This window comes from Lampris incognitus, chromosome 1 (genome assembly GCF_029633865.1).
Source record: "Lampris incognitus isolate fLamInc1 chromosome 1, fLamInc1.hap2, whole genome shotgun sequence".
Lineage (NCBI taxonomy): Eukaryota > Metazoa > Chordata > Actinopteri > Lampriformes > Lampridae > Lampris > Lampris incognitus.
The window spans coordinates 128,877,173-128,902,598 of record NC_079211.1 but is presented as its reverse complement, the minus strand read 5'-3'; the positions used below and the strand labels follow the sequence as shown (position 1 = coordinate 128,902,598).

Below are 25,426 nucleotides of genomic sequence, written 5' to 3'. Positions count from 1 at the left end.
TGACACTTATGGCCAAGGGTGCCAACGGTCTGAGCAAGTAACTATATAGATAGATAGATAGATAGATAGATAGATAGATAGATAGATAGATAGATAGATAGATAGATAGATAGATAGATAGATAGATAGATAGATAGATAGATAGATAGATAGATAGATAGATAGATAGATAGATAGATAGATAGATAGATATCGATACAACACATATTCTCTGAATTTAAATTTTAAATGCTCATATTGACAATGTAGTTTTTGATTTGATTTAATTCATATCTGACTATTTTTGTGCAATTTTGCTGTACTGTTGTTTAACGGGAGCTATATGTAAGCAATCAACCAAGTCTGTTTCAACAGATATCTATCTGCACACAAAGCAGGTTTGACTTAATAACTAAAGATAAAACAGGTTTTATTGGTATTACCACAGCTGATATTCCTCACATGTGAGTTTTGCATTTTTGTAAGAATAACTCTGCCTGTTGACATCTTGGCAAATAGCTAACAACCTATCATTTGCTTCATAGAAATGCTTTTCCAAAATGTAAAACAAAAAAACTTTTTTTTCTTTAAAGAAACCAATTTCATAATTTCGTAGCATGCATGATGATAGGATAATATGTTTTGATGATGATGTGCCTGTATTTTGATCAGTATGAATGGAAATCTCACCAAAAGTGGAGCATTTTGAGTGCCTGGTTTTTATCCAAGATACAAATGTCAGAATTTCAGATATCCACTTCCAGTTTTTTGTCCGTTGACATCTAGATTGGAAATAACTTCTTAAGAAAAAAAACAACAAACAAAAACAAAACAAAACAAAACAAAACAAAACAAAACAAAACAAAACACAAAACCCCCAAAGTGACAGAACGAGTCGATTCAGTGATAATATTAGTCACAATGTTTGAGCCTCTGGTTTTGGTGAGGCGATGTTTTGCTCGTGTGAGGGAATGCTCCATTGATCCCTGCCTGTTAAAGTTGGACATTTGGTAGCTTAGGTCTGAAGTCAGTGGCATAGTTATGTGGGTCATAAGCACTCTCACACACAAGACTATAAAACTGTCTTGATTTAACGGGATGATTAATGCCTCTCCGACTGTTGAACAAAATATGAGGTAATCTGACTCCCCCCAATCCCAGTCAAAACATGCCCAACATGAGGGCAACCCACATGCTGCTAGAATGAATGGGAGGTTTTTTGCAATCCTGCAACCTCACTTTCATTTTCTGCACAAAATTCATCACCAATTTGTTGGATTATAAATTCCTAACACTAGGGAAAAAAGCTATATCAATGACTTGATATTTTTTCAACCGTGCATGTAACAAAATTTGGGTTAATAATGTCTCATGGTACTCTGTGTCAACAAGTACTATACCACAACTGTGTACATTTGGTCTTGGGTGATTTACTTCTTTGGCTGCTATAGCTAAATGGAGCCTTATCTGAGCGTGTGTCTGAGGAGCAGAGGGAGAGATTGGCACCAACAACACCAAACTGATAAAAGTAACTCTAAACAGGATATTAAACAGCTAATAAACATTTAGAGGCATGTATGTTTCCCTTTAACTGCTAACCAGGCAGCTTTAGGAAAGTGATTGTTTGAATTTCCATGGGGTGTTGAATGATTGCTACCCACCACATATGATGCAGTGACTCACACGCAGGTGAGGTAATAATGACACGTCATTATGTTAGCAATTTGGGGTGGCATGGGGGACTCCTGGGTGACACCCGCTAGACGTGAACCATGTGTGACTTGAATGCCAAGCGCAGGCACATTCTTGAATGAAATGCAACCATTGTTTTTTATGTGAGGCCATATTCTCGGTTTGGGAATAGTTTCAGCACTGACTTCTTTGTCATCTTGCACATTAAATTGTGTCTTTTCGGGTTTCAATAGGTAACTGCTTGGTATTTTTTAATAAGGAAATAAGATATGTAGAGTAATTCAGGCATGCTGACTGCTGTCGAAATCAGCTAAATCCTGATATAATGCTCCTGTTTCAGCTTGGCTCTCACAGCAAGGGCACTTGGGTAGTTTGGCGGCAGCGAGTACAGAACGGATTATCAAACACAACCGTGTTAAGTCTTGAGGCTGTAGATCTGTTCCCTAAAGTAACCAGCCACTATAATGAGTCCTGGATATTTGGATCTCGGGATAAAGTGAGGCCCCAAGCCTTTGCAAAATTGGATATCTTGGATGTAATTTGCTTTGCCAGAGTCTGTGAGATGTGAAGTAAGATGTGAGGTAGGTGTTGTGTCAAAACAAACCCAGACATAATCTCACAGTGATTAATCACCCACCATCATGGACTCAAATTTAGAGTTTGGCAGGAATCAAACCTGCTTCACATGACACATTTTTTTCATAGTCCCACACAAAACATGTTTAACAGGGGAATGTGCCACATTCTCACAATAACTGTAATCTCAGCATCCATGCAGCACACAGTTAATGAATCCGGTGAGTTTAAGCTTCTGACTTTGTCACATCCACTTTGCTCAAATAAAGAACACAGTGAGTGAGTCCACCAACTGCTTAATCATCTTAAAACTGATCCCCTCTGAAAAACGAGGAGAGACCAAACACATTCTATTTCCACGGCTAATAGCGGGGAAATATCCTCACAAGGTGCCTCTTAGGTGTATTAGAGCTACAGTAATAACATAGGCAATGTCAAGAGGGATTTTCATAGCCTCTTAGGCGCTGCTGTTTGACTCGGTGATCTGAATGACTTGCCCATGAGGAATGCATTTTCTCAATCATCCCCTGCATCAAAAGGGCTGAACTGGCTTTTCAGGGGGTAATTAGAGTGAATCTATATAAATGTAAAAATCCCGCTATTGCTCCTCCACAGGGTTTGTTTGTTTCCTGGCAAAGGAGCGAGCCTTTACAGCCCCTTTCCTCTGTGATGGCCGGCCTGGGAGAGACCACTAATGAGCACCATTTGGACCCTTCATTTACAACACATGCTGGTTAATAGCCCACGACAATGGTTTTACTGCTGCTCAGGCCACTCATGCTGAAGTGGGTCTCTAATGGAAATGCTATACATCCTCCCTGAAAAACTACCTATGGTCCAGTCTACTATTTATAGAAGGCAACTTAACTACATTTCACTTTAAGTGTGACCATTTTACCTTGCAGTGCCATTTAATAAAACTATATTAGTGAGCGAGGAAGAACAGGTATCCTCTGAACAAAACAGGCGACAATGGAGACTGTGGACCTGTCTGGTTCAGTTTCTATTTGTTGTCATCTGTTCTCATACTGAATGCAATTCAGTACTGCAAGGTGCTTTTGATAAAAGCATCCACCACACAGAATATGAGACCCGTCTGTCTGGGTTTCTACCACAAATTCAAACTGTGTGAAAATTATAGTTGGGCTAACCTCAGTTTGTGAGGAAAAATCTTCCCAACTAAACGTCTTGGCAGGTTAATTATTTTTTACAACTGTGTCTCAACCACTAATCACTAACATCAAGTGTAATTGCGGATTTGATTAAATCAACATCACTGCTTGCTATGCACAAAGACAAACTGGCTAAAAAGATCTGCCCTGAAGACACAACACTGCTTTCACTCTCTAGATCATCACCGGCTTTGTTGCTGGGTGTTGACTGGAACATTTTTAGAAAAAAAATAATGTACTGACCAACATCCCTTTCACTTATCCACAGGTAATCGCTCTTCCCCCTTCTAAAACAATCACTCAACTCATGAGACATAAGAAATCACTTTTAAGGAAGGTTTAAGTGCAGGTCACTGTAATGTTAGATACTTTTACTGACCCGGCCCCAGCTGTTCTCTAAGCAATATATGACGGTATCATTACATTAGACATTATTCTGGAAACTGTATTTAGGTGAGCCTGAGACAGCTGTATATACATCCACTAAGCTTTTAACAGTGCACCATGTATGGTGTATGTAGCCTGTACTTCTTAGTAAAGCCCAATATAATATAAACTTTGCCAAGGTTTGAAATACACTACATCTTAGCCAAAATCAACAACTATTGAAGGTTATTGTGATAAAATGAACATGTTAGCTAAGCAGAGAAGGAGAGAAGTCGATAATTGTCTGTTTAAAATATAAGCATGCTTGCTTACAATACTTACACAGATCAGCCAAAACATTAAAACCACCTGAGGCCACTGCCATCAGGGAATACCATTGCCATGAAGGGGTGTGCCTGGTCTGCAACAACATTTAGGTAGGTGGTACATGTCAAAGTACATTAATGTTGTGCATAATATGAATATTCCACATTAATGCCAGGACCCAAGGTTACCCAGCAGGACATTGTGTAGAGCATCACACAACCTCCACCAGCTTGCCTTCTTCCCATAGTGCATCCTGGTGCCATCTCTACCCCGGGTAAACGACACACATGCACCTGGCTGTCCATGTGATGTAAAAGAAAAAAAATGTGATTAATCAGACCAGGCCACCTTCTTCCATTGCTCCATGGTTCGGCTCTGATGCTCACATGCCCATTTTAGGTGCTTGCGGAAGTGGACAGAGGTCATCATGGGCATTCTGACCAGTCTGCAGCTACACAGCCCCACACACAATAAGCTGTGATGTACCATACGTTCTGACATCTGTCTATCATAGCCCGTACACAGCTGTTCAGCGATTTGAGCTACAGTAGCTCTTCTGTGGAATCAGACCAGATGGGCTAGCCTTCGCTCCCCATGCTCATCAATGAGCCTTGGGCGCCCATGACTCTGTCACCGGTTCACTGGTTATCCTTCCTTGAACCATTTTTGGTACTGGCCATAGCATACCTGGAACACCCCAGAAGACCTGCCATTTTGGAGATGCTCTGACCCAGTCATCTAACCATCACAATTTAAAATCGCACAGATCCTAACGCTTGCCCATTTTTCCTGCTTCCAACACATCAACACATCACATGGGCAGCACGATGGCCCAGTGTTTAGCACTGTTGCCTCACAGCATGAAGAACCTGGGTTCAAACCCCAGGCTGTCCCAGGTCCTTTCTGTGTGGAGTTTTCATGTTCTCCCCATGTCCTTTTTCCTCTGGGTGCTCCAGTTTCCTCCCACCATCAAAAAGACATGCATGTTAGGGTTGATAGTCTTGCTGTGCCCCTGACCAAGGCAATGGAAAGAAGAAGTCAAGTTAGTCCCCGGGCGCTGCAGCTGCCCACTGCTCTTATACAATAGGATGGGTTGGTTAAATGCAGAGAAAAAATTCGTTGTAAGAATTCATTGTCAAATAAAGTGGCTTTCATTCATCAACTTCAAGAACTGACTGTTCTCTTGCTGCCTAATATATCCCACCCCATGACAGGTGTAACTGTAACGAGATGTTATTCAATTGCTTGTCAGTGGATTTAATGTTTTGGATGATCGGCGTATATACTTAAAGTACTATGGAATTTTTAATTTGATGTTTACATCTTTCTTTGTTCTAGCAGCAGCCAAGGAAAGAAAACTCAAAATATGTTGGTTTCCTGAAAGAGCTAAAGATAACATTATTAAAAACTATTACCACCAATAATTAATTCTGAATGAACGAGAACAAGAAGGCTAACCAAAATACAACCCCCCCCCCCCCGATTTGACATAAAACAGTATGGTAGATGAGTTAAGTTAACTTTTGATGACAGGACCAAGAATGCATCATCTCATAGTTTCACCTGTCTGTCATTAAGTGGTAATGTAATTTAATATCAATTATTGATTGACAACTTTTCTGTAAAGTGGCATATAAAATGCAACTTGGTTGACTGATTGATTGATTTTGCTCTGTGTCTGCTTCTCTTATAATATACTACGGGTTCCTGCCTCCTATGACACCAAAAAAGAAAAAGAAAAAAAGAGTGAAGGTGAATGGATATATTTATGGTTTAAGCCATGCATCTATCCATTCATGTATTGTGAATTTGCTGGTGTTGAAAACATACAAAAATATCTAATTGTAGATTCTAGTTTCAATTGGATAGTACACTAATCTCGGGATGACAAAAAAAATCACAAAAATTACGTGAAGAAAAGTTTAGAAATATACTTTAACTCGCCTTCGTGTGTCCCCAAATGTGATTTCTCGTCCCCAAAATGAAGTGCTAAATGGACAGGTTGCCTTTCATTGTTTTCGCGCAATTTTCGCTGTGTAGTTAGTCTTCACACCCCGGCACATACATCAAGGAAGTATTGTTCCCACCGGAAAGATTACACTGCAACACAAGGTGGAAATACTGACGGAAGATAAACAGAAAACTGTCAACATGGCAGAGGTAATCCAACACTTTCAAATATTTTCTGCCGTTTAAATATGGTTATTTGAATGGAGGTTGTAAAAAAAAATCCCGATATTCTAGTTTGTATGTGTGTGTTTCTATGTGGATCTGTTCTAGGATAATTTTGCTGAGCTAGAACGAAAGTTGGCAATTTAGCTTGTCTGGTAACCTGGCGCTGCTAGCTTCATTTTGCTCATGTTTATTAGTTTTCTGTAAACCAACTAAGCGATAATGCCCCGTCACATTATTCTTTCGTTATGGCACCACATTGCGCACAGCTATTCTGCTCATCCAAGTCAGCTATCAGTTAAATTCGATTATAGGCAACAGTCGTCGTAGTGCGCTACAGTTATCATAGTAGTGCTCTATAAAGTAGTAGTAATAGTACATTTTCTAAATAGTAGTCATATGTTCGCAATACTCTGTGATGTAGTAGTGCATATGCTACATAGTAATCATATTCTAGTTGTACCCTACGAAGTCGTAGTAGTACTAAATTTGTTATACTACATAGTAATCATATCATCGCCAAAAGTGCATGTCCTGTTCAGTAAAATTTAGTGTAAGTGTGTAAGTTTTTACATGTGTAAGTGCGCCTTAGATCACCTAGAGGTGTTGAATAAGAGAATCGTCATACAAAGCAGAGTCACACTGCACAGAGAGCATAAAATGTGTAGGAATGAGGAAGTCACATTAGTTGGCACAAATAATAATGCTATCTGAATAAGGGCGCGATAATAATAATAGCCGACACCAGTAGTAGGATTACCTAATTCGTATTAGCTGCAAAATTTTAATCGGAGACTAATACGCTTCAAAAGAACATGCTTTAAATCTCATGGGTAGACTGGTTTATCTTTTACCTCTTAACAATGATTGTTAACCGTAGTGATTGCGTCTCATTTAGCTCAGAAATAAACTTTTACTGCTCTATTTTTGTTTCGTTTTGTTTTAATGGTACATGACAATGAATGTTACAAACATCATTTGATTGGTAAAGTTTGGCAAAGTTATAGCCCAGGGGCTGCCGCAGAGTAATACTCCCAAATCTTCATTTTTAAAGGTGCTACATGAAACGTTTTGGCTCTGTTGAAGCATGATAGGAATAATAAATATTAGCAGGGGTTTCAAAGTAGCACTGATTGAAACAAAGTAAACAATTAACAGACCCCCTACAACGCAGATGTTTGTATTCAAAGGAATGCTGAATGAAAGATTGTTATCAAGAATTGAGGATAGAGATCAAGTAGATTAACATTTAGCACCTTTCAAATGGCTGGATTTTCTTAGCCCAAAACGGTCTCCTTCATTTAGGTAAGCATATTTGTCGTTCAACAACCCTTGCATTGTGAGCGATGAGCAGTGTCGTATTCAAACACCACCAGGCTAAAATCTTCAATGAGAAAGTGACAAAATAGAACCATTCATACCAAAAGACATTATGTTTGATGAACCATCCATCCATCCATCCATCCATCCATCCATCCATCCATCCATCCATCCATCCATCCATTCATTATCCGAACTGCTTATCCTGCTCTCAGGGTTACGGGGATGCTGGAGCCTATCCCAGCAGTCATTTGGTGGCAAGCAGGGAGACACCCTGGACTTTAGTATGGCCAGTTGACATCTTTGGACTGTGGGAGGAATGTTTGATGAACCAATTGATAAAGATCAAACATCCTTTATTAAAATGTGAGAACATGTAGATTCAATTAACAGCATAGTATGGGAATTGACCCACCTCTTTCAGCACTCACTCAGCTCTTAATGCTGAAGTTGCAGAGGAAAGCAAGCAGTACATCACTTCCGCACAAGGATTATAAACACCTGATTTTTTTGCAGAATGGTATATTTAAGATAATCTACCTATTTTCACAGACTCACAGCCTGCAGGATATGAGGCAGCAGGCAGCCATTGCTGCCAAAGTTTTCATCCAGAGGGATTACACCAATGGCACTGTCTGCCAATTCCAGACCAAGTTCCCGTCTGAGCTGGAGACACGGGTAATGATACACTTTATTAATGTTCTGTTCAGAATGGATGAGGACAAATGATCACCATATTATAGTGGTACACAGGTGACATTCAATGCACAGATAGTTCCCACTTCATCTTGAGGATAAATTTTAATTTTGGGATCAGACTATGTCCAGTATCACTTGTATCAACGATGCATAGCGGTGTTTTCACAGAGCATTACTTGTATCATCATGTTGTGCTTTCAAAGCTTTAAACTCTTTCCAACTAATTTTGACTTTCACTCAGGTCATTAGAAAAAAAATCATAAAGGTATGCATTATTCTGGTGCCTTTCTTCCTGTTATTTTTCATATTCAGTATTGGCTATCCTCTAAAGGACCCAAACATGTGTCTTGCCCTATTACTGTAATATACAATTATCTTAATAAACTACACAAATGAGTGTATGTTGGTGCATCTAAAGTAGAGAGAGATTTGGAAATAAAATTAGTGTCAAAACATACCTCCAAACACTGATGTGGCAAAATAATTTCTGAAGAAACCCTGCTGGACTTGTTCTTAGTTTTAACTAACATAACAGCAACAACTGATATCTGAGTGAGGTTTGATAATGATCTTAAGAGCCTGGTTCCTGAAACTGAACAGGCTCCACACCACATTAAAGAAATCTATTAGCTGAATGGATTCACAGGACAAAAAGCAGCAGTAATGCAATTCATGCACCACATGAAAAGAGCAGCTTCACAACACATAAGCCTGGTTAGTTTAATGACATTTTGATTGGGTGGTCTCTGTCTGTTTTCCTGTGGGGTGCAAAGCTTTCACACACAGATGCAAGCATACACAAATAAAGCATACTTTTCCAGTGATATGTAATGGCTACCACACACAATCACTAAATGTGTCTCCAACATTTGTTTTTATAATAAGCTGTTAGATGGACTTTGTTTTTAAGATCAGTAATTTCTCTTTGTTTAGGTGCTTGCAAATGTCAGCCGTGCTAGTAGCACATTTTGCTCTTATCTATGTATTGTTTATTTCTTTTCTCCAGTGGTCTACATGTTGAAGCAGAGCATTCTTGCTTGCGAGTAGTTATCTGAGGCTAATTTATTATTGCAACTCTTTAATGTTAAGTTCTTTTGACGAATAAGACCAAAGGACTGTGAGGGCACTTGATGTTTTTTAATGCCTTTGGTATTTAGTTTGCTAAACAACCATCAACATATATAAATAGATACAAATTTTTTCCTGACCCATTTTCTGCTATTTTTGCTCATGGCATTTGCAAACATGTGATGAGCCCTTGGTTGCGCAATACAGTCACGTTGTTTAGTTACCGTTAAAGTAAAAAATAACATTCTTTTATACACCTCATTAATAAGCCCATTTTATTCTTGGAAGTTTTGTACTCTCATCTAGCTAGCAGCAATATTTTCAAAATGCTCAAATGCTTGTGTCAGACATAATGGAAAGATGCACGGATGGTGAGATGTTGTTTAAATCGTAGCGCTTAAATTGAAAATTAGAAAGTGAACAAAGGCTCTTGATCTAAGGCACCAAACACGCATAAGACCACTGATCTGTTGGAGCTTGTTGTTGCATTCCTCTGCACATGGGAGCAGAACTTGGAGCGTGTTCAGAGGCCCAGGAGGCTGGCTCCCTGTCTGGTCTGCAGGCTCCAATCCACGGCCCTTCTTTCTTTTTCACCTCAGCCCTGAGTATAGCTTGGAGATCTGTGGGTTCACGCTGGAGAACAACTTGTTCAACACATACTGGCATCCCATTCAAAGCTGCTTCAGAATCCAGCACCCCTCTGTCATTGGCCTACTTCACATGGAGCAAATCTTGATGTCAGGAATGCTTGAGAAAGAGCAGTGCAATTATTACAAAGCCTAATATCGGGGCGCGGGATAATATTGACTACTGTCAGAGGCATGAAACATTTATCATCAGCTATTTAATACCACAAATACCACAAATCCCTCAGATATGTTTTGTTGTGCCAAAGGGTCGTCCTCGACATTTGATAAGGAGAAACTGTCAAGACTCATCCTGGATTCTCATTGTGTCCTGCAGAGTATTAAGTGAAAACATTCGCTGAACATGCAGCCAAGACATTCTAATAATTTCAGAAGGTTTTTGCCAATGTGGGAAAGGATCCCAGCATTCCCTTGATGAGTTGCAAATCCAGGAACATTCACCCCACTCATTTATCTAGAGTTGGAGAATGAAAGCAGTCTGGCATTACAAATGGAATGTCTTCATTTTATCTTCAAATGGAGATGGACAACATCTACTTATGCATTGTTAAGTAATTGTCCTGATTGCAGCTGTCAAAAACCTTGGTCTGTGCCTTCTCAAGAACTGATCATTGCTTATCATGACCTTGTCTTCCTTTGCCAAATTGTGTGTATTTCAGATTGACAAGCAGCAGTTTGAGGAAACTGTTCGGGCGCTGAATAACCTGTATGCCGAGGCAGAGAAGCTGGGTGGCCAGTCTTACCTGGAAGGCTGCCTGGCCTGCCTCACAGCGTACACCATCTTCCTGTGTATGGAAACTCACTACGAGAAGGTGAGCCAACAGTGCGCCTCTGGGTACATGTAGCCTATGTATTAATAATGAAAACTTTCCTTGGATGACAGTGTTGGAGTTGCCGCTGTCTCTCTCACGCTTTATCTCTTATTTTTGACACACATGCGGGCAGAAAAAAATTAAGAGCAGTTTTGGATTGACTTGTGCTGCTAGACCTATAAATGAACTAGTATATACTTTACACTGGAGATTACTGAAGTGGGGATTATTGAAGGAGTTTGCATTGTTGCTGTTTGGAACAATGTGCCTTGACTGTAAATCAGCACTATTACGACCTCTGTAAAAGCTTGCAAATGTATGATTTATATGTCTGAAACCTTTGGCAAGACTCTTTTGACCAGATCCACAGACGATGTAAATGAGTCAGTACGTCAGTGGTCTCCTTCTGTCTTCTGTTTTTTTGTTAAGGCAGGCAGGAGCCATCCAAGATGAAAAATACTTTGGCAAACTTTTTGTTTTATGAGTGCCCATAAAGTAATATGACTTTAGCTGACTGGTTGTAACCTAAGTAAAGATGTAATCTATTCAGCTCAGTTGGGGGGGAAGTCGAGGATGTGATGAGTCAGCCAGTTGTTTAAAATGGTTGCCTTGTAGCCAAAAGTGGCTGGTTTGATTCCACATACTGACAGTTCTTGCTTCTGTCAATTCAGCGCTTCTGTTTCAATGTGTACAAACTTGTCCATGGTAAGGAAAATTACCTCATATTGGTCAAAGTTCAGAAAACAACACAGAGGTTTGGTGACTACTAGGAGCTAATATTCTGGCAAAAAAGGCAGTGGACAGATACACATAGTATTGGCAATTAATTCAAAGCATTTGATTTAAGCTACGTGGGATATCAAATGGTTGGGCATATTTTTTTTATTTCAGTCGGATAAATTGTAAATCAGATACACATAGTATTGGCAATTAATTCAAAGCATTTGATTTAAGCTACGTGGGATATCAAATGGTTGGGCTTATTTTTTTTTATTTCAGTCAGATAAAGTGTAAATCAGAACATTATGCTGAAATTATTTTCAGATAGGCTCCAGCATCCCTGCGACTCTGAGAGCAGGATAAGCGGTTAATATAATGGATGGATGGATGGTTTTTATGCCATTTTCTTTAAAGTTTGTGTGGTAAGGACCAGCCCTCTGGGGCTCCAAGCTGGATAACATAAGAAAGACATTTCTGTTGTATATATATATATATCAACACAGATACAGGAAAAAAAGTTTTAATACATTGCAGTACAGGCCTGTTTCATGCTTCGTGCACTCATCAGCTGCTCTATATATGTACACTACCGTTCAAAAGTTTGGGATCACATTGAAATGTCCATATTTTTGAAGGAAAAGCACTGTACTGTTCAATGAAGATAACTTTAAACTAGTCTTAACTTTAAAGAAATACACTCTATACATTGCTAATGTGGTAAATGACTATTCTAGCTGCAAATGTCTGGTTTTTGGTGCAATATCTACATAGGTGTATAGAGGCCCATTTCAAGCAACTATCACTCCAGTGTTCTAATGGTACAATGTGTTTGCTCATTGGCTCAGAAGGCTAATTGATGATTAGAAAACCCTTGTGCAATCATGTTCACACATCTGAAAACAGTTTAGCTCGTTACAGAAGCTACAAAACTGACCTTCCTTTGAGCAGATTGAGTTTCTGGAGCATCACATTTGTGGGGTCAATTAAACGCTCAAAATGGCCAGAAAAAGAGAACTTTCATCTGAAACTCGACAGTCTATTCTTGTTCTTAGAAATGAAGGCTATTCCATGCGAGAAATTGCTAAGAAATTGAAGATTTCCTACACCGGTGTGTACTACTCCCTTCAGAGGACAGCACAAACAGGCTCTAACCAGAGTAGAAAAAGAAGTGGGAGGCCGCGTTGCACAACTGAGCAAGAAGATAAGTACATTAGAGTCTCTAGTTTGAGAAACAGACGCCTCACAGGTCCCCAACTGGCATCTTCATTAAATAGTACCCGCAAAACACCAGTGTCAACATCTACAGTGAAGAGGCGGCTGCGGGATTCTGACCAATAAAAGAAAAAGATTAAGATGGGCAAAAGAACACAGACATTGGACAGAGGAAGACTGGAAAAAAGTGTTGTGGACGGATGAATCCAAGTTTGAGGTGTTTGGATCACAAAGAAGAACGTTTGTGAGACGCAGAACAAATGAAAAGATGCTGGAAGAATGCCTGACGCCATCTGTTAAGCATGGTGGAGGTAATGTGATGGTCTGGGGTTGCTTTGGTGCTGGTAAGGTGGGAGATTTGTACAGGGTAAAAGGGATTCTGAATAAGGAAGGCTATCACTCCATTTTGCAACGCCATGCCATACCCAGTGGACAGCGCTTGATTGGAGCCAATTTCATCCTACAACAGGACAATGACCCTAAACACACCTCCAAATTGTGCAAGAACTATTTAGAGCAGAAGCAGGCAGCTGGTATTCTATCGGTAATGGAGTGGCCAGCGCAGTCACCAGATCTGAACCCCATTGAGCTGTTGTGGGAGCAGCTTGACCGTATGGTACGCAAGAAGTGCCCATCCAACCAATCCAACTTGTGGGAGCTGCTTCTGGAAGCGTGGGGTGCAATTTCTCCAGATTACCTCAACAAATTAACAGCTAGAATGCCAAAGGTCTGCAATGCTGTAATTGCTGCAAATGGAGGATTCTTTGACGAAAGCAAAGTTTGATGTAAAAAAAATCTTATTTCAAATACAAATCATTATTTCTAACCTTGTCAATGTCTTGACTCTATTTTCTATTCATTTCACAACATATGGTGGTGAATAAGTGTGACTTTTCATGGAAAACACGAAATTGTTTGGGTGATCCCAAACTTTTGAACGGTAGTGTATATATACATATACACTACCGTTCAAAAGTTTGGGATCACCCAAACAATTTCGTGTTTTCCATGAAAAGTCACACTTATTCACCACCATATGTTGTGAAATGAATAGAAAATAGAGTCAAGACATTGACAAGGTTAGAAATAATGATTTGTATTTGAAATATCTTATCATTATTTCTAACCTTTTCAATGTCTTGACTCTATTTTCTATTCATTTCACAACATATGGTGGTGAATAAGTGTGACTTTTCATGGAAAACACAAAATTGTTTGGGTGATCCCAAACTTTTGAACGGTAGTGTATATACACTACCGTTCAAAAGTTTGGGATCACATTGAAATGTCCATATTTTTGAAGGAAAAGCACTGTACTTTTCAATGAAGATAACTTTAAACTAGTCTTAACTTTAAAGAAATACACTCTATACATTGCTAATGTGGTAAATGACTATTCTAGCTGCAAATGTCTGGTTTTTGGTGCAATATCTACATAGGTGTATAGAGGCCCATTTCAAGCAACTATCACTCCAGTGTTCTAATGGTACAATGTGTTTGCTCATTGGCTCAGAAGGCTAATTGATGATTAGAAAACCCTTGTGCAATCATGTTCACACATCTGAAAACAGTTTAGCTCGTTACAGAAGCTACAAAACTGACCTTCCTTTGAGCAGATTGAGTTTCTGGAGCATCACATTTGTGGGGTCAATTAAACGCTCAAAATGGCCAGAAAAAGAGAACTTTCATCTGAAACTCGACAGTCTATTCTTGTTCTTAGAAATGAAGGCTATTCCATGCGAGAAATTGCTAAGAAATTGAAGATTTCCTACACCGGTGTGTACTACTCCCTTCAGAGGACAGCACAAACAGGCTCTAACCAGAGTAGAAAAAGAAGTGGGAGGCCGCGTTGCACAACTGAGCAAGAAGATAAGTACATTAGAGTCTCTAGTTTGAGAAACAGACGCCTCACAGGTCCCCAACTGGCATCTTCATTAAATAGTACCCGCAAAACACCAGTGTCAACATCTACAGTGAAGAGGCGGCTGCGGGATTCTGGGCTTCAGGGCAGAGTGGCAAAGAAAAAGCCATATCTGAGACTGACCAATAAAAGAAAAAGATTAAGATGGGCAAAAGAACACAGACATTGGACAGAGGAAGACTGGAAAAAAGTGTTGTGGACGGATGAATCCAAGTTTGAGGTGTTTGGATCACAAAGAAGAACGTTTGTGAGACGCAGAACAAATGAAAAGATGCTGGAAGAATGCCTGACGCCATCTGTTAAGCATGGTGGAGGTAATGTGATGGTCTGGGGTTGCTTTGGTGCTGGTAAGGTGGGAGATTTGTACAGGGTAAAAGGGATTCTGAATAAGGAAGGCTATCACTCCATTTTGCAACGCCATGCCATACCCAGTGGACAGCGCTTGATTGGAGCCAATTTCATCCTACAACAGGACAATGACCCTAAACACACCTCCAAATTGTGCAAGAACTATTTAGAGCAGAAGCAGGCAGCTGGTATTCTATCGGTAATGGAGTGGCCAGCGCAGTCACCAGATCTGAACCCCATTGAGCTGTTGTGGGAGCAGCTTGACCGTATGGTACGCAAGAAGTGCCCATCCAACCAATCCAACTTGTGGGAGCTGCTTCTGGAAGCGTGGGGTGCAATTTCTCCAGATTACCTCAACAAATTAACAGCTAGAATGCCAAAGGTCTGCAATGCTGTAATTGCTGCAAATGGAGGATTCTTTGACGAAAGCAAAGTTTGATGTAAAAAAAATCTTATTTCAAATACAAATCATTATTTCTAACCTTGTCAATGTCTTGACTCTATTTTCTATTCATTTCACAACATATGGTGGTGAATAAGTGTGACTTTTCATGGAAAACACAAAATTGTTTGGGTGATCCCAAACTTTTGAACGGTAGTGTATATATATATATAGTAGAGAGAGAACATTAACTTATTCCTAATCTGGTTTAGTACTATGTTTTCTCTTACAGTAAAAGGGTGTATAACGTGTGTATAATGTGTTATGCACAGGTCACATAGAGATATAGAAAATTATTTGCCAGTAAGCCTGTCAGCTATTCTATGTTTACAAATAGATAAACCTTCGGTCCATGTGGCAATATTTGTAGGCAGTCTACAATATTTGACATGGACTTCTAATTCAATCCAAATTTTACACTCCTCTGCTGTTTCCCATCAAACCCCATTTTTGCTAACACTAAAGCCTTTATCCCCAACTTCATACTATTAATAAGAATGCATAAGAGTAACAATATGTGTGAAATTAGTTTCAACACATGTTCTTAGTAGCCTGGAGGGATATTGCATTTGTTTGTGTGTGTGTTTGAGTGTGCATATGTCCACAGCTAATCTCACATGCTACAGCCTAATATTTTTTGTGCACAGTTATGACTGTATGATGAAGAACTTCTCATGGTGATTCAAAACCTTTGAAAAATGTTTGTTCTCAGTACCGCTGTTCCTCTCTTCATTCACTCTCTAGCTCACTCGACCAACACTGCTCTCTGTCACTACCTGATATGAGTCAACTGTGGATGTGAGTCAAGCATGCACGAGCTGTAAACGGTTTACCCAGCTTTATTATATTATGAAAATAAAGACAGAGTTAGGGTTAGACCCAAATGGTCACATAGTAAACATTTTCGTGGAAAGTGTAAGTTCATATTAAACTTGGCCATATTCTTGCAAGAGGCTGCACATCCACAGCCTGACAGGCAAAACATTTTTATTAGCTAGATTTTTTAGGTTGAGCACTGCATATTAAAAACTTTTTTTTTCTCCATATGTCCTGTTCAATGGACTTGGGTGCTGCGTAAAAGACTTATAATGGCAGGGAAAACACTGGTTTTTCTGTCCCGTGTGTGTGTGTATCTGTACTGCTAATCTCACATACTACTGGGCCTGTCAGCCGAATATTGTGTGCACAGTTATGACTGTATGATCAAGGAACTCTCGTGGTTGCGGTGATTCAAAACCTTTGGAAAACCTGTTTAATACCACAATTGAGTGCTAACTCCTCAGCTGGTTTGTTGTCTAAATCCAAGCACCGGAGAAGGGGAGATACGCAGGCAGTTCCTCCATATCTCCCCTTCTTCCTGTAGGCGAAAAAAGGGGTAGTTTGTCACCAAGTCCAAGTACCGAAGAAGGGGGGATGTGCCTGGTGGAGATATGCACTCTACCGAGTACTCTCTTCTAATTGAGTTTATTTTTTAATGACGCTTATTGGCTCTTTATGTAAATGCAGCAGCTGTCCAACTGCAGAGCATGTTGGAGAGAGAGAGATATCTGTGTACCAACACCTTGTAAATATTCCTCAAGGTTTTTTGTGTGTAAAAATTGATCAAACTGTCTACATTTTTCCAGTGTTTTTTTTTTTTTCAAAACAATGCAACACAATCAAATTTCAGTTTGAGAAAAAAAAACCAGATGAAAAGAAGGACGAGCACATTACATTTTGTAATGAAACTCTAGTCTACAAATTATGTCCAGTGACATTAGCCTTGTGACTATTGTTCATGTTAAGACATGTCATTAGATTGATTTACAAATGCTGTGTGACCCAAATCCTCTTATGACATTATTAGAGGTCAGAGTAAAGGTAAAGAACCAGAATCAGGTTCATGTGTATTGGCCATGTAGGTTTGCACATAGTACATGGAATTTGAGTCTGGTTTCATGGCTCTCTCAGTGTACTTAACATAAAATAACAACACAACAATCTTCAGATATACACAAGGATTGACTATATATAAAGCCAAAGCTATTTATTTACCAGGAAGGCACAAGGAAATCTAGGTGAAAATCTGGTTAGCAGGTAGGCTGGCGCTTTGCAAATACACATGCTCTATGAGAGGATCCGATCGAAGACCGCTTCAAGCAACGGATACATTTTCACGGGGGAAGTTGTATTTGACAATATGCTTCTCATTTTCTTTCAGGTTTTGAAGAAGATCGCAAAGTACATTCAGGAGCAGAATGACAAGGTCTATGCCCCGCGAGGACTCCTGCTCACCGATCCCATCGAGCGAGGCCTGCGGGTTGTATCCTCTCCCTCTGTTTATGTTGTAACCAGGGAGCCTTTTTTTTTTTAATCAGCTTCACTTCTCTAAACGGTTGCAGGGTTTGTAAAGAGGTGGAATTTCCCTGGGCCTTTATAGTTAAACCTGTTCAAAACTGTACAGCCTCTAACTGCACTCAATTAAATTTTCAGTAAATGTGTTAGATTAACAATTTAGGCATTTATCCGAGTCTCTTATCCAGAGCTGGGAATCCATCCAGGTTTTCTTAGATGAATTATGATGCATCGAATTCAGAAGGGAGGATGGAAACGGCAGATGTTAAATGTGCTGCATGTGCTGTGGTGTTCTAGTGTAAGGAGCCTGGTGTGGTTGTTTGGTAATTAGCGTGTTCATTTGAAAAATTTCCAGGTCCTTTTTTTGTGTGCGTGCATTACGACCGAGTACATATAACCAACATTAGCTGACTCAAAGGAATTAAAAACAACTGTCAATTCCTCCCACCCATTTTATCATTGGACACATTTTCTGACATAGCTGGGCTCAACGTCGTGGAAACCCGTTTAGCAGATGGAAATGCATCTGATTTACTTTTTATTTTCTACAATTTTTCAGAGGTTCACTAAGGAATTTGCTTAACGCTAGGCAGAGTTCGAGGGATGTGTTTTAAAGAGAAAAAGTGGGTGGATTAGTATATTGTAGAGGAGATAAGTTGCTCTTACACATGGATGCAGAACATATGATGTTTTGAATCAATAAATAACATTTAATGAGTAACACAGTGACATAATGGGTTATTTCAAATGTTTTGGGGGATTGATATAGCTAAAAATTATCTAACATCTTTTTTTATGAGCCCCCTGTACAAGGACTGCTGGCTTCAATGGGAAAGCAGCAGTCTGAGCAGCTTACAGGAAACTCGGTACCATGTAGGAATACCCTGTAATAACATCAGATAAAACTCTGTATGTAATCCATAGCATCTGTATAAAGTCAGTGGGTGCAGGAAATATTGGGTTTTCCAAGTGTGTGGATGTGCTTGTGGGTGTGTTTGGGCGGGGGGCTCAACATCCCAATAAATTGAAACTGGGCAGCAATAGGGGATTAAGGATAGCAAAATTTGACTGAAATTGTTCGCAGCTGAGACCGGTCTCCTCTCTGTAATTGTAGCGGGCTGACAGTAATATGGGTTATTTCTCCAGGCCTGCTAAGCTGCTTTGCTGACTTTGGCGTGAAGGTGGAGGGGATCGGAGAGCGGGGTTTGACAGGAATGTCACACCTGAACTTTTGCTTTACTCTCCCTGTCTTAATTGCAGCAGAGAAAAAAAAATCTAGTGGCTGCATTTTGTTAATGTCTGATGATGGGATGTCTTAATTGTTACCCTCTGAAATCTTGAAGCTACAACCCTAAAGAGTGTTGTTCTTCTTTGCTTTACTGACTCCTATGGTGATACTGGTAACTGCGTCGGTGTTTGACCTCCAGATTTCAGAGATCCATTTGAAATGAAACAGTCACCGGAGTTGTTGAGTCAACACTTTCCCCCCTAATAAAGAAGGAAAAAAACATAGTTGAACCGAGGTTTTAGTCATAGATGTTGCAGTATTTATTTGTAAAGGTCTTCTATGAGTTTGTTCTGCCATAACTGCTTTTTAGCTCCAACAACTTTGCTGCTTTTTCAGATTTGCTGCTACCTTTCATATTCTTCCACATTTGGCTGTTACAGTGAATGCATAAAACACCACAGCCCTGTATCACTTACCCCCGGGAAGCTCTGACATGGGCATTTGTGGATTAGTTACTAGTTTAAGTACGCCAGCAAAAGAAAGTATTGAAAGTGATATGTGTTTGCATGTAAATCTTCAGGATTTTCACTTTAGTATATCAATTCATTCATTAATTGTTCAGTTCCATAGACTGGCTGTGAGGCAGTTTTGATTTGACTCTTTACTTAGTATTTCAATGTGTGAGCTTTGGACTGACTGAACTTTCAAATGAATTACATTCGAGCCTCGGGGTAGTCTAACCTTGGGGGTCGTCCCGGGTCATCCTCTGTGTGGAGTTTGCATGTTCTCCCCATGTCTGCGTGGGTTTCTTCCGGGTGCTCTGGTTTCCTCCCACAGTCCAAAGACATGTAGGTCAGGTGAATCGGCCGTACTAAATTGTCCCTAGGTGTGTGTGTGTGTGTGCCCTGTGACGGTCTGGTGGCCTGTCCAGGGTGTCTCCCCACCTGCCGCCCAATGACTGCTGGGATAGGCTCCAGCATCCCCGTGACCCTGAGAGCAGCATAAGCAGTCTGGATAATCGATGGATGGATGGATGAAAGCAAATTGACCCCAATGCCACTACAAATTCTGTTTCTTAACTCGATCTTCTCAAGATTGAGGTTACCATCTTTGAAGAGAGGAGCCTGGGGAGATAAAAGGAAGGACGGTGAGTCTCGTTGCTTATTGAATTATTTGTGGGACCATTGTGGAGTCAACTGCATAGCATCTATTCAACATGGCACGTCTATGAAAAGAGCCTTGATCAAAGAGCCTTCAAATATTTGGTATTTATAAATTCAGTATTTCTAATACACATATTATTCCAAAAGACTTTTAAGCCAAGGAGCCGTAACACAAAAGGGGAGGGGGGGGTTGCTTTTTATCCCACAATCATTTGGGCTAAAGTCCTTTGCACATGCAGAACTCTATTTTGCAGTATGAAAAAATGGAGTTAGCCTGGAAGAGAGAGTATTGACATCTTTGTGTAAATCTTTTCATCTCTGAGAAATATGATCAAGCTGTTTTGTTTGTTTGTTTGTTTTGCATGTGATCAATGTACAGTGTACCACTTGGCAGATGCCATTATCCAATGTATGTAGTAGCGCAGACATGAGCATGGACAGCCCAGGTGGGGATCAGACCTCTAACTCAAATGTCCCAAGTTTCATGCTTCCATACATTCTGGAAACCCTGCCAATTTATTGGCTAGATTTCCAGTTATGGAAAACACCTGGAAAATGATAAAATTGACTAGAAGTTCTTGACATATTATTGAGGTCATGGAAAAGTGTAACGTTCGGTTATGCAATCTTATTTTCACCCACGTAGATCACGTATTTTTAGCCATATTTTTATCTGGTGAGATGCTTGAAGTTTGGCGGGGGTGGGGGGGTATGTTAAGTGACCAGCTAAAAGTGACACAGTCCATTAACAGACTCTCAGCCCTTCCACTGTTAATACTGAATAATGTGCTGTCATGTATATCCAAGCAAAAACTCGGTAAAATATCCTTGAAAAGTCCTGCAAAATGATTTCCTAAAAAAAAAAAAAAAAAAAAAAGGGAACCCTGTTAACTTCAAGAAGCTACAGGACCACATTCGATGACTGTTAAGGTAATTTCAGTGGTTCCAAGGCATCTACAGCCACCTGATACATGATTTATCAACTGCCAGCATAAATTCTCCAAATTGATCTCCTGTCTCGGATTTTTCAGACCGCGCCATGAGTTCGTTTTCATTGGAAAGGGTGGTCATGCACTACTGCTCACTACCTCCTCCGACAGGGAGCCAGCTGCCAAAAGCCGTCATAGTTGAAACCTCAGGGATGTCAACAGTTTTAAAAGATGGCATTTTTAGCTTTACACTGTCCAATAAGGAAACTGTTATCTTCCTCATCGGCCCTATTAAACTATTCTGTCAATAAGCAATTAAACACGTGGAATCCTCCACCAGGTATTTACTTTCCTGCAGTGTACTTTTCATTTGATTAGCAGAGCCGTATGAGAGCAGTTTGACAGTCAACCACAGATTATCCAGCCCGGCCAGATGGCTTAAGGCTTTGCCTGTAGAGCGCCACATAATGTACAGTAAATCTCCTCAACCCTGCTCAGCCCCCCATCTTTCCACTTGTGCAACTTATCAAAGGACAAAGAGCATAGCTTCTCCATCCAGGTCCCAGGAGCACGCTCTCTGCAGGGTCAGTATCACACTGTTAAAAAGTATATTGTGTTATACTGCATAGGATACATGCATGGCACTTTGCATCTGTGGTGTAGCAAAGACACTGCAGTCAATCACAGTGGCACTCAGTCCATAAATATTTCACCTATGGCACATGTTTGGCAAAGATTTTGTAAGCTGATAGAGCCCCTATAGATGGAGATATTGCGAGACGTTTTCTTCCCACCGAACAGAAGCATACATGGATAAATGTTATCGTTTCATTCCTGCTGATCCCCCCCCCCCCACCGCACACCTACTTGTCCCTCTGAGGAATGTAAACCGAGTCTTTTATGAGGAGCTGTTGAGAGAGGAGTGCACTGGAGGTTTGCCATGGTCAGAGGAAGGGTAAACCACAGTAGGCGAAAGGAGACTACGTGCATTCATATATCCAATCCATCCTTCTGGATGTCTGAGCTACCTCTCCCTCTCCCTGTCTTGTCCTCTTTTTCCTCTCTTCTCAGCGTCTCTCCCATCCCATCTCATCCCCCTCCCCTCCCCGCTCATAGTTGAGGGTCCAGTTGGCGCTCAGGAGCTTTTTGGTATGACTGGAGGACTCCCAGGCGGAGGACTGAAAGGTGTGATGGATCAGCCTCTAGTGCAATAGCTCAAGGAAAAACAGACCTGATTTTGCAGAGTTTATAGCTGCCTAGAAGTCATTCAGAGGGAAGATGGTGCCAAGTTAGTGTCCTGGCCTTCCTTGCCCCCCCCCATACAACCCCTCATCACCATCCATCCCACTCCCCCGTCCCCCATATGGCGCCATGTGGCTGAACGTGCCAACTCACTGCATAGCCGGGCTTTACACAACGAGTAGGCAGACTTGTGAAAGAGGACTGACTTTGAGAGTATCCTCTATCATTGGGGATGTTGGAGAAAGTTTATGTAGAATTAGAATCATACTATTAATTTCTTCTTTTGTTTATTTTAGATTTATTCTGACTGAGGTAATTCTGCAATGCTGTTGTATACAGTGGTAGCTTAAGTATGACTGCTGTTAGCAAAGTATGACATTTTTGAGGACAGGCAAATGGACCTGTGGTGTGACTGCCGAGGTCTTTACAGAAAAGCACCCAAAGAGGCTTACGTAATGAAAGACTGGAAGGTGATTCAAACCCGAGTAGCATCTTTTATGCAGACGTTTTGAGGACAATGATTTTTCCAGGCAGACGTCACGCCACAAGACACATATGGCCAAGTAGCACAGCGCTGACCTCGTCACAAAGATTGATCCTTCCTTATATTGTAACAGGTCTCTCAGTGTTGGGTAAACAGAGGCTCCAGGACCAAAATATAAATTGATGAATGGTGTGTTCCAGCTAACATTTGTTGTTGTCTCCTCAGTAGATGCCGGGACCGAGCAGAGTTGCAGGATTTGCTGTTGTTCTGCCTCAGTGCCCATCGTCAGTATGAGGACCACCCCAGTGACTACCAGGATCCACACATGTACTACTGCGTCTCAACAATCGCCCCTACTCGCTTATCCTCTAACTAACTAATGTATATACATTATTTTAACCTGTGCTCTGGATGTCTCAAGTCTTTTCCTTTCAGCCTGTACAGAGATTGTTTTGCATTTTCAAAAACCAAAATGGCCCAACTTTGTGCTTGCTCTGTATATTGCATGTGTGTCGAATAATGCTCTCAGGCCATTGTTGCTTTTGTGATGACATGCATACTGTTTGGTAGCTACTGTTGATTTTGCCACACTCATGTATGATACACATACTTATATCACACTGGTAAGGCAGTCTTTGACTAAAGTATGAAAAAGTGCTCTTGTTTGTTGACAGTGCCTGTATTGACTTTAATATCACTAGTGTTAAGTCAAAGAGTGAGTTCATGTTAGTTTTAACTTGGCTTCCTGTGACCAAAAAAAAACAAAAACTTAAAATGACATCTCCTATGTGACACATATTTCAGGGTGACATGATCGACTATATTGTTAAGAACCTAACCAAGAGAAATCCATCTTGTGAAAACCTTACAGGTTCACTATAGTTACAATGACTGATTAAACATTGCATTAACCATTAACATATATTTGAATGTTGTCCATTGACAATTTCCTTTTGAACATGTTTGATGAATGATGTAACACTACAATTATGTACAAGCCTATATACCATTAAACCTCATGAGTTTAAAAATCACAAGAAAGGTATTTGAATGCCACGGTATTAACATTCATGTTAGCAATCCTTGATTTTAATAATGTACATATAATTTTGATTTTTTTTAGCGCTTTTTAAAATTTCATTTGGTCCTACTACCATTGTCTGATAAAGTATTGGAACCTTTTCTATGTTCTTTTTCAGTTCAACCGCAAACCGTTTTTCTCTATGTAATAAAGAGAATGTGTACATCTTTTACACTGCAGTGGCCTCTGGTTTTCACTTCTCACAGTACTTATGTCAGTATCGAGATTTAATGTTAATTTCAGACCCGAAGGAGGAGACCCCCTTGACACTTGCACTTAGAGCAGGCCCATAAACACAGAAAACTTCCCGGTTCTTTTTTTTTTTTTTTTTCTCCCACTTTGATTTAGAGAAGAAATGTTAGAACCAAAGAGCTGCTCAAAACATCTGGGACTTCCCCTTCCCATTGGTTTGGGTTCAATGGCTGTCTTGTATGAGTTATAGACGTCGCAGACGTTTTTCTTAAATTCACCACAAAGAGAGTATTCTCACAGCCAAGGTGAATCATGACTAGAGACGGGTGTATTCTCATAATGACGGAGATAAGGGCCCTGTATTGGCAGTGCTACTTGGTTTCTCCTTGCAAAAAAAACACAAAACAAAACAAAAAACGAAACAAGAAAGCTCTTCACTCACGTGAGACCAGTGTCCTGTGGGGGATTCTGTGACCAAGGAGGACTTGGTGGTATTACTGGTTAGGAGACATAGATAATCCTTGAAGCATCATACAAGGGTACCATAGTTAGGTTCAGGGACCCACAGATTTTTTTGAAGGAATTCCACAAGTTCCCTTCCCAAATGTGAAGTACTTTCAGTTGATGGTTTCATTTATTTAGCATAACTGTCACAATTATTATTTTACGGTACATGGGAGTCTGTAGCACTGATCTATAATGAACCCTGGATTGATGACGTAATGAGAAACCGCCCACCATGGTTGAAGCCACCGCGATGACATCTTGATATCCAAGATCTGGGGTTTCTGTCAGCTTGCATTTTAAGACTACATGTGGCTGCAAGACGCTATCCAGAGGTGACAGCAACGTTAGAAGAAACAGTAATTTATCGTATGTTTATGATTGTAATGTTATTTTTTAATAGTCTGTAGTGGACTATATAGGCACAATTCACCATAATTAGAAGACACAGGCCCTTTAAGAAAGGGTTTCCGGGTTGAGAGGGCAGAGCGAGGACTTCCCCCAACCAACTTCTGCCATAACCTCGCCCAGATGGTGATTTTGTACAGTAGAATAAACGGCACAGGCGTTCGTGTAGTCAATGAGAGAAATTGTCCGTCTCTACTTTCCTGCAATTCCCACATTGGTGACCCCGACGTTTGTCTGCTGGACGTTTCCAGTGACAACTCTTCGTGAACATGACTACTAATGCGGTTTCTCTCAAGCTGCCGGAGTCCTGGGAGTCGTCAGCCTCGGCTTGGTTCGCCCAGACAGAAGCGCAGTTCACATTGCGGGAAACCACCATGGACGACACAAA

At 40.4% G+C, this 25,426-nt stretch overlaps 1 protein-coding gene across 2 annotated transcripts; it reads left to right on the top strand.

The window, feature by feature from the left end:
- Positions 1–6,230: 6,230 nt before the first annotated feature.
- LOC130117809 (golgin subfamily A member 7-like) lies at positions 6,231–24,105 on the top strand. Of its 2 annotated transcripts, none has more exons than XM_056286058.1 (6): positions 6,231–6,272; positions 8,157–8,282; positions 10,678–10,830; positions 17,674–17,775; positions 20,130–20,182; positions 23,082–24,105. In XM_056286058.1, the coding sequence occupies exons 1-5, from the start codon at positions 6,264–6,266 to the stop codon at positions 20,169–20,171; spliced, it is 432 nt and encodes a 143-aa protein (XP_056142033.1). In that variant the 5' UTR covers positions 6,231–6,263; the 3' UTR covers positions 20,172–20,182; positions 23,082–24,105. The 2 variants fall into 2 exon arrangements, with proteins under 2 accessions (XP_056142033.1, XP_056142025.1); XM_056286050.1 differs by having other exon boundaries at positions 23,079–24,105.
- Positions 24,106–25,426: the final 1,321 nt, after the last annotated feature.

Excerpts from the sequence above, each read along its gene's own strand:
- LOC130117809 (XM_056286058.1), top strand. Across the intron at positions 8,283-10,677 it reads CGTCTGAGCTGGAGACACGG|ATTGACAAGCAGCAGTTTGA; the intron begins GTAATGATACAC and ends TGTGTATTTCAG. Across the intron at positions 17,776-20,129 it reads TCGAGCGAGGCCTGCGGGTT|ATTGAGGTTACCATCTTTGA; the intron begins GTATCCTCTCCC and ends GATCTTCTCAAG.